We start from the raw sequence: 16196 nt of genomic DNA, 5'->3' as shown, positions 1-16196 counted from the left end.
CTGAAAGACACAGATTTAAGGCAACTGGCAAAAGTACCAGATGAGATGAGGAGAATTTGTTTTTAACGTTGTGCATTGTTCTGATGTGAATGCACTGCCTAAAGGGGCAGTAGAAGCAGAATGAATAATAACTTTCCAAAGAGAACTGGACATATAGTTGAATGGGGAAATAAAACATTTACAGGACTATGAGGAATGGGCACAGAATAGGACCAAGTGACAACTCTTTCAAAGAGCCAGCAGAGGCTCGATAGGCTGAATGGACTCCTTCTGTGCTGGATCATTCTAGTCAAGTCTGTAGATCACGCCTGCGCAATCCCAGATTGTCTGCAGAGTCCCAGTGCTTCATTGTATCCTGTACGTCAAGGTCTTAGCAATCAAGAGAATTACAGCAGCCTGTCTTCAGTCGTCTAAAGTACAGAACAGTTGTGAGATCAGACACCCGCACGAACGTGAGCCCTCCAGCAGGGTGCACTCAAGAGCATTCTGGAGCAGCCTGATTATTTCCAGGAGGCACAACTCTGCATCAGGCTCTGAATGAGATCAACTAACTTGGCAGGGGTCAGGGGCTGGAATTGGTGGCTGTGGCCTGCTTGGCCCAGTGTAGCTCAAGCATGGCAAATTTGGGCATCGTCTAAAAAGCCTTTTGCTCCCAAATGTTTCAGCTTTTGGTGACTGTAATCCGGCCCCATAACGTGTCGCTCATTAGTGGGCTCTGAATAGCTGCTGTTAGATGCAATCACCATCACTGTAATAACACCATTATAATCAGTTCATTTTCTACAACATCCAGCCATTGACTGTAACAAAAACAAAGCTTAAAAAGGCAGACACAACTGTCAGCTGGTCTGTTGAGAACCTACCTGCCATCTGAGATTATTCTGGACAGGGGAAATGGAACGTGAAGGCTGATTGTGTCAGATAACTGGCTGCCGTCACAGAAAGCAGATTCAGTAATCGTCGTGTTTCATTTCGGCGATTGCCAGTTTGAACTCGTGTTTTGTGAAAGTGGTCCAGCAGGCTCAGGTAGGCTCTGTAACTCTGCCCCAGTTTCTGCAGGGGTCAAAACAAGTCTCTCTCTCTCTCCCACTTGCTCTCTCGTTCTCTCAGCAACCACACCCCCAACCCCCCCCCGACCCCCTCAACCAATATCAAACTCCAAATGGGTGCCAACGAGCTCAGATTCTAACCCTGCCTTCCCAATTGCCATTGCCGCCTGACCTTGTCTCTATAAAGGGCGCCACCAGAAATTCCTGCTCAAAGTCAATGGACCTTTTCATCATAGAATCCCAACAGTGCAGAATGAGGCCTTTTGGCCCATTGAGTCAGCACCACCCCACTCCCTCACAGTCCCTTAACCCCACCTAACCGTTGTACACTAAGGGAATTTAACATGGCCAATCCACCTCACCTGAACATCTTTGGGCCGTGGGAGAAAACCAGAGCACCCGCAGGAAACCCACGCAGACACGGGGAGAAAGTACAAACTCCACACAGACAGTGACCCGGGTCGCTGGCGCGGTGAGGCAACAGTGCTAACCACTGTGCCAAGCTGGTCCATCAAACTTTCTGTCCTTCCCGTGAGGATTCCTGCAGCGGGTGAGACTGGAAAATCCTACTCCATAGTTGGGATTCCCCTGCCTCCTTAGTATATTGCTTTTTGTTCAAAGTGGTTTCATTCTTTCAGAGACACCAAAGATTGTCCGTCTCTGCTGTCCCAGGGTCACATAGAACATAGAAAATACAGCACAGAACAGGCCCTTCAGCCCACGATGTTGTGCCAAACCTTTGTCCTAGATTAATCATAGATTATCATTGAATTTACAGTGCAGAAGGAGGCCATTCGGCCCCTTGAGTCTGCACCGGCTCTTGGAAAGAGCACCCTACCCAAACTCAACACCTCCACCCAACACCAAGGGCAGTTTGGACATTAAGGGCAATTTATCATTGGCCAATTCACCTAACCCGCACATCTTTGGACTGTGGGAGGAAACCGGAGCACCCGGAGGAAACCCACGCAGACACGGGGAGGACGTGCAGACTCCGCACAGACAGTGACCCAAGCCGGAATCGAACCTGGGACCCTGGAGCTGTGAAGCAATTGTGCTATCCACAATGCTACCGTGCTGCCCTTGAGAACAAATAAATCTACACTATATCATTTTACCATAATCCATGTACCTATCCAATAGCTGCTTGAAGGTCCCTAATGTTTCCGACTCAACTGCTTCCACAGGCAGTGCATTCCATGCCCCCACTACTCTCTGGGTAAAGAACCTACCTCTGACATCCCCCCTATATCTTCCACCATTCACCTTAAATTTATGTCCCCTTGTAATGGTTTGTTCCACCCGGGGAAAAAGTCTCTGACTGTCTACTCTATCTATTCCCCTGATCATCTTATAAACCTCTATCAAGTCGCCCCTCATCCTTCTCCGTTCTAATGAGAAAAGGCCTAGCACCCTCAACCTTTCCTCGTAAGACCTACTCTCCATTCCAGGCAACATCCTGGTAAATCTTCTTTGCACCTTTTCCAAAGCTTCCACATCCTTCCTAAAATGAGGAGATTAGAACTGTACACAGTACTCCATATGTGGCCTTACCAAAGTTTTGTACAGCTGCATCATCACCTCATGGCTCTTAAATTCAATCCCTCTGTTAATGAACACGAGCACACCATAGGCCTTCTTCACAGCTCTATCCACTTGAGTGGCAACTTTCAAAGATGTATGAACATAGACCCCAAGATCTCTCTGCTCCTCCACATTGCCAAGAACTCTACCGTTAACCCTGTATTCCGCATTCATATTTGTCCTTCCAAAATGGACAACCTCACACTTTTCAGGGTTAAACTCCATCTGCCACTTCTGAGCCCAGCTCTGCATCCTATCTATGTCTCTTTGCAGCCGACAACAGCCCTCCTTACTATCCACAACTCCACCAATCTTCGTATCGTCTGCAAATTTACTGACCCACCCTTCAACTCCCTCATCCAAGTCATTAATGAAAATCACAAACAGCAGAGGACCCAGAACTGATCCCTGCGGTACGCCACTGGTAACTGGGATCCAGGCTGAATATTTGCCATCCACCACCACTCTCTGACTTCTATCGGTTAGCCAGTTCGTTATCCAACTGGCCAAATTTCCCACTATCCCATGCCTCCTTACTTTCTGCATAAGCCTACCATGGGGAACTTTATCAAATGCCTTACTAAAATCCATGTACACTACATCCACTGCTTTACCTTCATCCACATGCTTGGTCACCTCCTCAAAGAATTCAATAAGATTTGTAAGGCAAGACCTACCCCTCACAAATCCGTGCTGACTATCCCTAATCAAGCAGTGTCTTTCCAGATGCTCAGAAATCCTATCCTTCAGTACCCTTTCCATTACTTTGCCTACCACCGAAGAAAGACTAACTGGCTTGTAATTCCCAGGGTTATCCCTAGTCCCTTTTTTGAACAGGGGCACGACATTCGCCACTCTCCAATCCCCTGGTACCACCCCTGTTGACAGTGAGGACGAAACGATCATTGCCAACGGCTCTGCAATTTCATCTCTTGCTTCCCATAGAATCATGTGGTCCCAAGCCTTTGAATTCTAGTCTCGTTCAAGAAAGAGAGATAACTCTTACCTGTGGAGCACCTTCCACCTTCCCAGGACATTCTAAAGTGTTTTTATAACATTTGAAGTACTTGAGGTTGCACTAACAGAAAAATAGATATCTGTTTTCTATCAATGCTGGCTTTCAACATAGGTTGGGACTTTGCTTCATTCATTTTGCATGAGGACCTATTTTATGTCTTTGCCATGAGCGGCCTGTTCTGTATGGGCATGTCTTAAACGCGCATACAGATTCTTTGCAAAACAGCCCGTATTGTCAGTTTGATCCCATACGCCGACAGGAAAAGAGGTGTAGGAATGGATGAGGTCATGGAGAGACTTAAAGACGAGGAGAAGATTTTTTAAAATTTGAGGTTGGTGAGAGCCAGTGTGAAGTACTCCAATACAGATTGGGACGGTACATGTGCACCTGGTATTTAGACATTAAAATTTATGAAGTGTGGAGAATGAAGGGTTCAGCCAGCAGGGAGCTGGAATAGTGAAGCTGGGTGGTGATGTATATGGGTTTCAGCTGCAGGAGGCAGCGTTTGGGATAGATGTGGAAGCAAGTGTTCTTTGTGATAGATGGACCATGAGACCTGTAGCTCAGTTCGGAAGCTGTGAGCTCGTGAGCGGTGGTCTTGAGAAGAGGACGGAATCAATGGCAAGGGACCGCAGTTTGCAGTGGTGGGGAGGTGGGGGGAGGGAGCACAAAGACCATTGTTCTACTATCTGATCAGTTTAGGTGAGTCTCCAGCACTACACAATCGCAGAGGCACACAACTTTTAATAACCTGCAAAGTTACTATACCATAAATTCACTGTGAGTGTTTCTTGTTGGTAAAATGTGAGTAGTAAGGGCGGTTCCTGGTGATTAATTAGACGCAAAACATGGGCTGCGTGATTCTCCATCGGAGGAATCGTCATCCCCGCCAGCAGCGCACCCACGCGTTTCCCGACGGCGTGGGGTGGCCCACAATGGGAAACCCCATTGGACGGCTGCGGAAACCGAGAAACCGGCCGGCGCCGGAAAACGGGGCTGATGGCACGCAGAATCCCGCCCGGGGTGTTTCAGAGCAGGAAAGGCTCTAAGCTATAAACTTTGTTCTGTGCTGAACCTCTCTTAAGCTTGGAGAAGGGGATCTTTGTACCTTCCATCCTCACTTAAATTTCTTTGTATCCTCTCGAGCTGCGCTTAAGCTTGGCAAGAGGGCTCTGGGTGTCCTTGTGCAGGAATCACAGAACATTAGGGCACAATCTACAGGTCGCATTGCACCCTAACGGTAGTGCGACGGGGGCCAGTAGATGCTAGGATCACCCACATCCTCCACCCACGGCTTCCCGGCAGTCACTACCCCTCGTAAGATCTACCCAGATCTTGCGAGGCATCACAATCAGGAACCCAGCCAGTGGGCATAACCAATCATCATGCTCACTCAGGGTCTACAGTTCACCCAGCATCTAACAGTCTTCCCAGGGAATCCTCAACCGGGCGCCATTCAGTACAAAAATGAGCCAGGTGGAAGGGGGTCCTTGAAAGGTGGGGGTCCTGGAAGGGGGGCCAAAAGGGGGTGGTGGGAAGGCTTGCAAAGGGGGCCCTCAGCGACCCCACAGCGGGCTGTCATCACTTGAGGGTGTGGGGTAATACCCATATATGTGGGAGGTGACATTGCCCATGGGTGGAGGGTGTGGGTGATCCACAAGCCCTCTTAGAGATTGGGGTACCTTTTCTGGCCAGTGAGTTCAGCTCCCCAATGATGAAAATAAGTCTAAGTAGCCCAGGGGGTGAGAGAGGCCGAAGTCCTGGCCTTTGCCTCCCTGGTGGCCTGGAGACCGATCTTACTAGGATGGAGGGGCTCGGAGCCCCCGAAGTCGGGTGTGTGGGTTAGCGACATGGCAGGGTTTCTCAGATTCAAAAAAAATAAATTCGCCTTGAGGGGTTCGTTGCAGGGGTTTGTTGGAGGTGGCAACCGTTCATTGACATCTTTGAGAAAAATTAAACTGTCAGCAGGGTGGGGTGGGTGAAGGGGAGGCATGTGAGAGACGAACAAGGATAGGAGAACCAACGGAGGGGAGGTTGGAGAAGGTGGCACTGTTTGTGTAAGCCATGTTGGCTGGGGTTTGTGCCCAGGGGTTTGTTGTTATATTATTGTGTTTTTGTTGAAATTTGATGTTTAAAATTGTTAAAATGATAAATGCCTCAATAAAATATTTTCTAAAAAAAAAGAAAATAATTATAAGTGTGGACTTCACTGGAGGGAGGGGGGGGGGGGCACTCCCCATGACCCAAAAAAGTGGCTAACGGCACAATCTACCCAAATGGGGACAGAGTCCCGTAGCGCGAGATTAGCCAGCTGTTTTGTGGCCATTTTTAAATGGCGTCCCGATCTCCTGACGTGACCCCCCCTAAACCCTCCCTAGTCACAATTCACTTTAAAGAGGTCCTCCACCCCCCTCTGCAATCCCCCACAGCTGCAGGGCAAGCCCCAGCCCAATCATCACCACACTTTGGCAGCATCAGCTTGGCACCTTGGCAGTGCCAGGGTGCCACCTGCCCAGAGGGTTTACACCTGGGGGTCTCCAATCCCCTAGGAGACCCCTACAAGTGCTGTTCTGTCTGGTCCTAGTTTGTGGAGACCAGTATTAAATGGTGCTCGCTTGAGGTCTTCAAGGCGAGGGAGGGAGGGAGTCAGATCCCACGCCTTCGTTAGAGTGAGGCTAGCTGTCTCACCCTAATATGCAGATTTGCCAGAAAGTGATCCCGTCCACAATGGGTGGGATTCAAATTGCAAAGTCTCGTAAGCTCAGGTTAGTCCTCGCTAGGTGTGGCGCGCCAGATAGATTCTGCAGTGGGATCTCTCGGCATTTAGCGGTCCCATTGCGCCACGCTGTGCTGCTTTGTGGGCACAACCGGTAGATCCTGCCCTAAGTGTGGTTAGATAGCGGTGGGGAATGCGCTGATAGAGCCGGCGGGAAACTCCCAGCAGAACCCGCCACAAATGACACTTAGAAACCTTTCCGTTAGATCCGGGGGAGGGGGTGGCATGCAGGCGCAGCTGGTAATAAGGAAGGCAAATGGAATTTTGGCATTTATTGCTAAAGGAAAAGAGTATAAAAGTAGCGAAGTGTTGCTGCAACTGTGTAGGGCAGTGGTCTTCAAACACGGGGGCGCGACCTGCGGGTGGGTCGCCAGCAGGTGTCGGGAGGGTCACGGAGCCGGCCTTCGCGGCGCTCCCGATCGCGCAAATCCTCGCGCAGCAGCCAGCTTTTAATAACGCCGGCTGCAAGCGGCCTTTAAAATGGCCGCGAACATGTAAAAAGAATTTGGCCGCATTTCGCATGCGCGCACGATCATCAACAAAACTATGCGCGTCGATGATCGGGCGCGCATGTGCAGTGCGGCCGCTATTTTTTTAAACGGTCGCAGCTTTTTGTTTTACAAGCTCGGGATTTTTTAATTCGTTTATTTTATTCATTTAATTTTTTTTTTTCTTTTTTTTTTTAGAAGTTTTGGGGGGGGTTTATTCATTTTATTCATTTATTTTATTCATTTTATTTAATAAAATTTTACGGAAAAAAATGTAGAACTTTGGACAGATGGAGACTCCATATTTTCCGACACCGGAAGGCTTCACCTTCATCCAACAGGTTCCATTGGAGGAGCGTGTACGAGGGCCAAAGGGACTCTCTGTGTGGAGTCGGGGACTCTTTGTGGTGCGTGGACCACTCTCTGTGTGGTCGGGGACTCTTCATGGTGTGTGGAGCACTATTTGTGGTGCGTGGATCATCGGTGTGGCGTCAGGCCGCTCTCTGTGGGATTTTACGCTCTCTGTCTCTTGGCATCAGGCCGCTCTCTGTGGGCTTGTACCACTCTCTGTCTCTTGGCGCCAGGCCGCAGCAGAATTCTGTACTCACGGATCGGGATGTCGTCTATGCTGGGCTGAGGATCCTCAAATCCGAAGAACTCATCCATGCCTGTGTCGGATTCTTGAATGTACATATCATCTCGTTGCAGTTCGGATTTGGTACTGAGGTCGCCACGTCCAATGATGAAATCATCATCCGAGTCGTAGTCTTCAAGGACCATATCATCACTTTTTGTGTCGGAGCTGTCATTGTGCTCGTTATGTCCAAGGAAGAAATCAACTTCTGAGTCGTAGTCTTCAAGGACTAAATCATCTCTTAGGGCGGTGCCAACTGCTTGTTGCAGGGTTCTGCGGAGGTGACTTTCAGCTACTGGTGGAAGTTCAGGCATTGTGCTGTCGTTCCAGGTGAAAGAATTGTGTTTTCCGGCTTTAAATTTTTTTTCACTATTTTGGGACATTTCCCCTTTAAGTGGGCGTGGTCTGGGGCCTCTGACGTCATGACGCTTGTGACGTAGAGCGTAGGAATGGATTGCGCATGCGCAGATCGCTTTTCCTTTTCTATGCATTCTTTGCGCAACTGCGCATGCACGGCTTCTAGCGCATGCACAGAACACTGTTTGGCCGGTTCGCGTCTTCTGGGGAACTGCGCATGTGCGGCTCCTTTCTCAAGATGGCTGCCAATCAAAACTGCTGTTTGCTTCTGCACCTACCTGTGCCTCGTGGTGAGTACAGGCTCCAGTTTTACCGATTTTTTTTGTGTTCACCTCACAGTAGTTTTCAAACTTGTCCAGGACTGTCTGGAAGTCTCTCTTGTCCTGCCCTTTGGAGTACCTGAAGGAGTGGAAGATTTCTGTTGCACTTTCATCCGCAATGGTGAGTAGAAGCTTTATCTTCTCAGCATCGGCCACGCCATCTAGGTCAGATGCTACCATGTAAATCTCAAATCTCTGCTTGAATGCACGCCAGTTGGCACTGGGATTGCCGTGGCACCTGAGCGGCTGAGGAACCGAAATCTCGAACATCTTGCCTGGGTGCTGTTGCTAGTAGTCACAGATATGTTGAGTTGAACTATATAGATTTAACAGGCACTACTGGTACCATGTTGTGTTATGCTTCTTCATGTAGCATAAGCTGCTTCCTTGATGTATACTCTGACAAAGGAAGGTTCAGACTTGGAGATAGGTTTAACACATTTATTGAACAGTTAACAATTCTCCTACTTGAGTTCGACTCTCCTGCTAATCTTACTATAGTAACTCAGTCTAACTAACCAGTCTGCTCTAAGCCATGCAGTGGGTGTGATGCTTCTGATCTGCCCCTGTGCTTCTCTCGGAGTGTCGCCTGTGGAAAGAGAAAGAGCATGTGTGCCCTGTCCTTTTATATGGATTGCCACCTTGTGGTAGTGTCACCTCTGGGTGTCTTGACTGCCCATTGGTCGTGTCCTATTCTGTGTGTTAATTAACTGTATGTCTGCATGTCATAATGTCTCTGGTGCTTCCTCTAGTGTTTACTTAGTCTTGGTGTATTTACATTAACGCCTTGTGTATTTACAGTGATGCATATCACCACAAAAGGTACCTTTGTACAATTAATAATTCAATAACTGTACTGCATGAACTTAATATGAATTACCAGTGTTATGCTATTTTTTCATATTTGAAAACAGAGACCACCCACAGTGGCAGGTCACATTTTATACTTGGTGTCTAAATCAACCCACGTGCTGCCTCACGGCGCCAAGGACCCAGGTTCGATCCCTACCCCGGGTCACTGCCGTGTGGAGTTTGCACATTCTCCCTGTGTCTGTGTGGGTCTCACCCCCACAACCCAAAGATGTGCAGGGCAGGTGGATTGGCCATGCTAAATTGCCCCTTTATTGGAAAAATAATAAATAAATAACCCCATGTTTTTGGAAGGATTGTTGGGTCCATCAAAGGTCAACTTATATGCTGTGATCTATGGTATACTCAGCTTTAATATACTAAATATATTGAACCATAATAGTTATACACCAAATTAATATACAGAACTGCAATATTGTAAATAAAATATTCTGACTACGCTGTACCGATAGCCAGGAAAAGTAGCCTCACTTTTATACAGCAACTTTTACAAACTCAGCATGGCCCAAAGCACTTTACAGACAATGAAGTACTTTTCGAAGTGTAGTCACGGTCATCAAGTAGGAAACACAGCAGCCAATTTCCATACAGCAAAGCCCACTAGCAGCAAAAATAGATCATCAGTTTTCTAATGATGCTGGTTGGGGGATAAATATTGGCCATGACAGCAACGAGAATTCGCCTGCTCTTTTTTAAGAATAGGATCTTATACAGTCAGCCATGAGGGCGGACAGGGCCTTGGTGTAAGAATTCATCCAACAGTGCGGCACTCTCTCAGCACTACCTTGGCGCGTCAGCCTAGGCTTCTTGCTCAAAATCACTGGGATGAAATTCCAACCCATTTAAAACCTGACACCGGGGACGAATGTTATAATAATCTTTATTAGTGTCGCAAGTAGGCTTACACTGCAATGAAATGAAGTTACTGTGAAAATCCTCTAGTCGCGACACTCCGCCGCCTGTTCGGGTACACAAAGGGAGAATTCCGAAAGTCCAATTCACCGAACAGCACGTCTTTCGGGACTTGTGGGAGGAGCGCCTGAAGGAAACCTATGCGGACATGGGGAAAACGTGCAGACTCCACGCAGACAGTGGCCCAAGCCAGGAATCGGACCCGGGACCCTGGCGCTATGAAGCAACAGTGCTAACCACTGTGCTACCGTGTTCCCCATACACCATGAGACACTGCACTAACCACGAGTTTCAAACCCCAGCAGATACATGCTGACATACATCATAGCTTTGACAATCAGGGATATTCTGAAGTCTTTCGCTGGTTGGGGCTGTGTCAGCATTATGTATGCCCAACTGTTAAATAAATGTACCACACCATGCCATATTCCCGAGTAATTTTCCACATCTCGCCGTCCAAAACTGTTGGGAGGGCACCAAATGGCTTGCCGTCACTTCTCAATCCCTTGCACAACATTCCTTGGGTGGCGCTTAGCAGTCGGGCATTAATTAATTAGTTTTTATTAGTATTAGACATCTTCCTTCACCTAACCACTCAGCACCAACCCCCCCCCATCCACTCCCTAACTCCACATGTCAAAGATTCGAAAACTATCTCCTGCTTTTATTTTACTGGGTGCAGTTTTCTCAAAACAAGTTGTTGCGTCCTTTGTTAATGCGGGGGGGGGGGGGGGTGTCATAAAAATGCCAATCACTTGACGAAGAGCTCTTAATCAGCTCAGGCTCCCCCTCTGAGGCATTTCACAGAGACAAAAAGCATATTCATGTTTATTTCTGTTTAACCATGCGGAGTTCAGTCCACTGTCACCACTCGGAAGGTTCCTCCTCCCCTCATTCATTTCCTCCCTTGTTTTCTAGTTCTTGTTCCTTTCTTTAAAACAAAAATGATGATTAATAACCTTCTCCCTCTCTGCCCGCTGTCACGAGCACTATCGTCTCTGATAAAGAAAATGCCAGTACACTACCAACCCCCCCCCCCCCCCCAACTCTATCAAAAGATTATTTCTTAAATCCTGAAACATGTTTAAAATACCTCCTTTGAGTTTTAAAATTGTGATGTTCAGATGCAACTTGTGTCCCGTCCCCCCCCCCCCCCCCCCCCCCCCGGTCCCCCAGGTTTGAAAAATAATATAAAAATGATCAAGAGTGCTGGGGAAACACTGGTTCTAAATCAAAACAAGACCCTGAAAGTGAGCTTTCAAAAAACTAGGCTGGTGAGGGAAACACCCCTGTCCCCTGTCTCAGTAAGCAACCTATTGTACACACCGTGCACAGGGTGAGCAGTCTGACAGGGCTTGTTTGGAAGTTTAGAAAGGGAAGGGGGGGGGGGGGGGGCTAATGAGAGAAACTGAGATGCCTCTCTGGAAATCATGCCCATGGAATAAATAGGCAGCTTGCCAGACAAGCCTTCTGTGGTGTGACCGCAATGCATTCAGGCTCTAATGAAATCCAGGCAGCACACATTACATGGTGTATCAGCCCAGAGCCTGCCTCCTTACAGTTTCACTGCTGATATATATTATAAAAACACACACACTGGGCACAGAGTCAGGGAGTGAGGGAGAGAAAGAGAGAGAGGTGGGTCCTGGTTCTGATACATTGAGTTATTCACCCACCCTAACTTTATTTTAAGCTGATACAATCTGGCTTCCTCTGAATGCTTCAACAGTTTGTGAACTTTTCTCTCTCTCTCCCTTTTGCTGTTGACAGTGGCGAAGAAGACCTGAGAAATTGGATTGCTGTTGCTGCTGAGGTGCTCTGACCTTTTCTGATCGTCATTTCTTTTGGGGAATTTTTCTTTGGAAAAAAAAAGAGCTTGGGCGAAAAAAAAACGAGGATGGACTTTCCCCAGGAAACAAGGGACTGAGACAGACAGCGGCTGACGAGCAAAAAGCCATGGGATCAATCCGAGTGGCAGCCCACAGTGATCCCTGGTGAAGTGACCCAGAGCTGGCTGCAAACAGGAGTCCAGCAGGCACATTAACACGGAGCAACATCTGGACCGGGGTAAGCGTTTCTCAATCCCCCCCCCCCCCCCCCCAAACCTAAAACCTGAAACCAACCGTATTTTATTTTGCTTGACTTGAGGGTTTCTATGGAAACCACTGGAGCACAGTTCGTGTCCACCTGCTTTAAAGCAACTTTTAAGCATTTTTATACAATTTCCAGCCGCGCATCTTAATTGGGTCCAGTTGGGCTCTGATCATTGATCAAGTGATTTCTGGACCGTCTTTTGTTTTAAAAATAACTCAATAGACTGTGGCGCTAACGTCCCAGTCGCTGAACATTCGGCAGTGCACTGTACTGGAAACATGCACATCGGCCAGAGCCGCTAACATGGGCAGCAGCCACTCGTTATTTATCACCTTCCCTCCCACCCACCCCCCACAACAAACGGTAACTCACAGGTGCTGACAGCTCTCCTGCAGTCCTTCCTGAAACACAATGTCAAAAGTGACAGTCATTCTCTGTCCATTAAACTCACTTAAAACTGCTCAGAGGGGGCAGACTATATTCTGAGCTCTGCTAACCAACAGGGTCTGTTCGGACGGAGGGGGAAAAGGGGTGAGGGGTGGTGGGGGAGAATAGGGGAGAATTGGCTGGTCTGGGATTAAGTCTGAACAACTGGAGGCCGGCAAAATGAAAGATTGTTAAATTCAAATCGATGCCCTGTTTCACACTCGAGGACTGGCACCGTAGAATCATGGAATTTACAGTGCAGAAGGAGGCCATTCGGCCCATCGAGTCTGCACCGGCCCTTGGAAAGAGAACCCTACCCAAGCCCACACCTCCACCCTCCCCATAACCCCACCCAACCTTTTTGAACACTAAGGGCAATTTTTGCATGGCCAATCCACCTAACCTGCACATCTTTGGTGTGGGAGGAAACCGGAGCACCCGGAGGAAACCCACGCAGACACAGGGAGAACGTGCAGACTCCGCACAGACAGTGACCCAAGCCGGGAATCGAACCTGGGACCCTGGAGCTGTGAAGCAACTGTGCTAACCACTATGATACCATGATGCCCATGTGTGTGGCATCATGAACACCCAGCACTGGGTGGGGGGGTATCACGTAACATGGGGGGGGGGGGGGCATCATGTAGTGTGCCACCACTTTGCCCTCATATTTCTGCCCAAAAGATGGGCTTTGCTAATTTGCTGTAAGTATGAGCTGATAGCAGTGCAGAGAGAGTAATGGGTCATCTGGGACTTGGTGAATGACAAGACCAACAGTCTATCTATCTCCTTAGCTAACGAGGCAAAAAAAAAGTGACAGTGCAGGAACTAGGGTGAATTAGAGTCAAACGAGGTCCAGAAAAGGAAAGAGGAAAAGAAAGATTGGATTAAAAGAAAGAAAAGAATCAAAAAGTATTAACATTTTAAAAAATCTCATAACATTGCTTAATATCTGCAGGAATTTAAAGTGTTCCCTATTTGGAGTACTGTGAGCAGTTCTGAGCACCACGCCTTAGGAACGATATTTTAGCCTTGGAGGGAGTGCACCGTAGGTTTACAAAAATGATACCTGGATTTACAGGGATTAAGTTACAAGGAGAGATCACTCAAATTAGACTTGTTTTCACAAGAATTTAGAAGATTATGGGGTGATCTGATCAAAGTATTCAAGTTATTAACAGGGAACGACAGGATAAATAAAGATAAACTATTTCCAATGGTTGGAGATTCTAAAACTAGGGGGCATAGTCTAAAAATTAGGGCCAGACCATTCGGGCGAGGTGTCAGGAAACACTTCTATACTCAACGGGTGGGAGAGGTTTGGAACTCTCTTCCACAAACAGCAGTAGAAGCTAGATCAGTTGTTAATTTCAAATATGAGACAGATTTTTGTCAAGCAAAGATATTGAGGGGAGCACAGTGGCACAGTGGTTAGCACTGGGACTACGGCGCTGAGCACCCGGGTTCGAATCCCGGCCCTGGGTCACTGTCCGTGTGGAGTTTGCACATTCTCCCCATGTCTGCGTGGGTTTCACCCCCACAACCCAAAGATGTGCAGGTTAGGTGGATTGACCACACTAAATTGCCCCTTAAATTGGAAAAAAATAATAATTGGATACTCTAAAAAAAATTTTTTTAAGCAAAGATATTGAGGGATATGGGCCAACGGCAGGTATATGGAGTTAGGTCACAGGTCAGCCATGATCTCATTAAATGGCAGAACAAGCTCAAGGGGCTGAATGGCCTCCTCCTGTTCCAATGTCCTATGTCCCCTTTCTGGGTAAATGTCAGGTATTAGCAAAGTATCAAGTATGGATTGGTTGTAAAATGTACAGGTGCAACACCCAAAATACAGCTGACCGAAAACTGTAATTGTCCGAAAACCAGACATGTTTGAAGTGGCGTGCTGATCCAGTTCCTGGATCTGTTTTACATACAGGGTCTGTATCAGTTCCAGTGGCTGCATTTGTTTCAGGAGGTTGAGTGGCATTGCAGGAACATGCACCTCTTCATTAAAAAGATCCTTATGCAGCTAGCTGCCAGCCCTAACTTTCTGCGGCAGGTTCAAAGGGAAATCGATTCACAACTGCGGCAATTTCAGAAAACTTGACAGAAGTTTGAGGGTGAGCCCCCGTACTCACAAGGCTAATTAAATCATCCAGCAACTTGTGGTGATTTACAATGCATGGACATTCTCTTCTTTGCTGTGAACTGCTGGATGATTTACACATTAATAAAGTGAGCACTGTTAGGCTTGGCAGTACTTTGGCAGCAAAATCTGGGCCAACTTCTGGGAAGTATACCTGTACACCTGAGTAACAGCTATGGACATGGGCTCCAGCTTCCACTGAATGGTGTGCCAGAGCAACTGCTGAATTCCCCTTGGAATCAGCGAATGAAGCTGGAATGCCATGGGGTAGGTAGCACTGAAGCTCTGACACGAGCACAGTTAATAAATCAATTTTTAACCATCCGCTTCTGATTTTCTATTGAAAAATGAATGGAATTGGGGAATGAGCGCCAAAATGCAAATAAACTCTTAAAGCTTTAAGTTGAAAAAGAAATAGATTTAACTAGTGATCCTAATTAAATATTGCTATTTCCCTCAAAGCTGGCGGAAACTTTGGAATCCCATGCAGTGAGAAAGGAATTTAGTCGGTGACCCTCCCTAGAATCCCTACAGACAGAAGGAGGCCATTCGGCCCATCAGGTCTGCACCGACCCTCCGAGAGAGCACCCTACTGTGGTCCACTCCCCCTGCCCTATCCCCCTAACCACACCTAACCTGCATCTTTGGGTGATGGGGAGTAGCTTAGAGGAATTCACAGAGGTTTTAAAATTAATTGTACGGGACCAAATTTATTGACTGCACCAGCTGCGATAGTTATTTCTGATTCTAAAGCCAGTGCCCCTTTCAGATTTCCAATCCGAGATTCTATAGTGCTGGATCTGTTTTACACTGATTCTAAAGCCAGTGCCCCTAACCTGCATCTGACACTAAGGGGCAATTTATCACGGCCAATCCACCTAACCTGCACATCTTTGGACTGTGGGCGGAAATTGGAGGAAACTCACGCAGAGACTAGGAGAACATGTAAACTCCATACAGTCACCCAAGATCAGAATCAAACCCGGGTCCCTGACGCTGTGAGGCAGCAGTGCTAAGCACTGTGCCAACCTAGTTAGTCCGAGATAGTAATGAGCTTCTTCAAGCATTGGTTTTAGACTATTGAAGAGCTTGCCTGGCTATTAATAGAGGACATTAAGAGTTAACAACATTACCAATTCTTGTTTGACATATTCTTGGAGATTTCCTCACATGACCTCCATCTTGCAACTACCCAACTGAATCAAATAGCCCTTTTTATCCCCCCATCACCATTTTGTTTTGATGCCTAGCTGTCGAAAAAATGTTAAAAGAAAATGGGGGGAAAATGCCTTGTTGATTTTTTTCTCGAGCTGCTGGCAGCAGTGTCCAGGAGATTAATCCTTATCTCCAAGAAGCTCCAGGACAATCCTGGAGAGGTCTAGAATCAGGAAGAGGTCAGACTGTGAGCCAGATGAGGATTTTGTACATTTGCTTTTATTTAGAGAGTGCAATTTACTTTATTTAATTCATTCAATCTCGGCATTTGCCATGTTGGGGTTGAATTCATGCCCTCTGGCTT

The 16196-nt window shown here is 47.3% G+C and overlaps 2 protein-coding genes across 7 annotated transcripts in view; one reads left to right on the top strand and one right to left on the bottom strand.

Moving 5' to 3' along the window:
• Nucleotides 1–16196, bottom strand: part of chlsn (cholesin) — a 540096-nt gene that overhangs the window by 35147 nt on the left and 488753 nt on the right. The window contains exon 1 of one of the 5 annotated variants that reach the window (XM_072480990.1): nt 14670–14774. The exons of 3 other annotated variants lie outside the window; for them this stretch is intronic. In XM_072480990.1, coding sequence (XP_072337091.1) covers nt 14670–14759 — 90 coding nt within the window. In that variant the 5' untranslated portion in view covers nt 14760–14774. Of the gene's footprint in view, nt 1–12474; nt 12619–14669; nt 14775–16196 lie in introns of those variants that run through there. One more of the 5 variants, XM_072480993.1, reaches the window with a different exon arrangement.
• The window catches only part of gpr146 (G protein-coupled receptor 146), a 125279-nt gene continuing 120633 nt past the window's right edge, over nt 11551–16196 (top strand). Inside the window, exons 1-2 of one of the 2 annotated variants that reach the window (XM_072480983.1) lie at nt 11551–11646; nt 11779–12075. The gene's annotated coding sequence lies outside the window, so the exon portion shown is untranslated. Of the gene's footprint in view, nt 11647–11699; nt 12076–16196 lie in introns of those variants that run through there. The other variant, XM_072480982.1, reaches the window with a different exon arrangement.

Source organism: Scyliorhinus torazame, chromosome 17, assembly GCF_047496885.1.
Source record: "Scyliorhinus torazame isolate Kashiwa2021f chromosome 17, sScyTor2.1, whole genome shotgun sequence".
NCBI classification, from domain to species: domain Eukaryota; kingdom Metazoa; phylum Chordata; class Chondrichthyes; order Carcharhiniformes; family Scyliorhinidae; genus Scyliorhinus; species Scyliorhinus torazame.
Note: the sequence above shows the minus strand (reverse complement) of the source record. Positions and strands in the feature narration are given on the sequence as shown.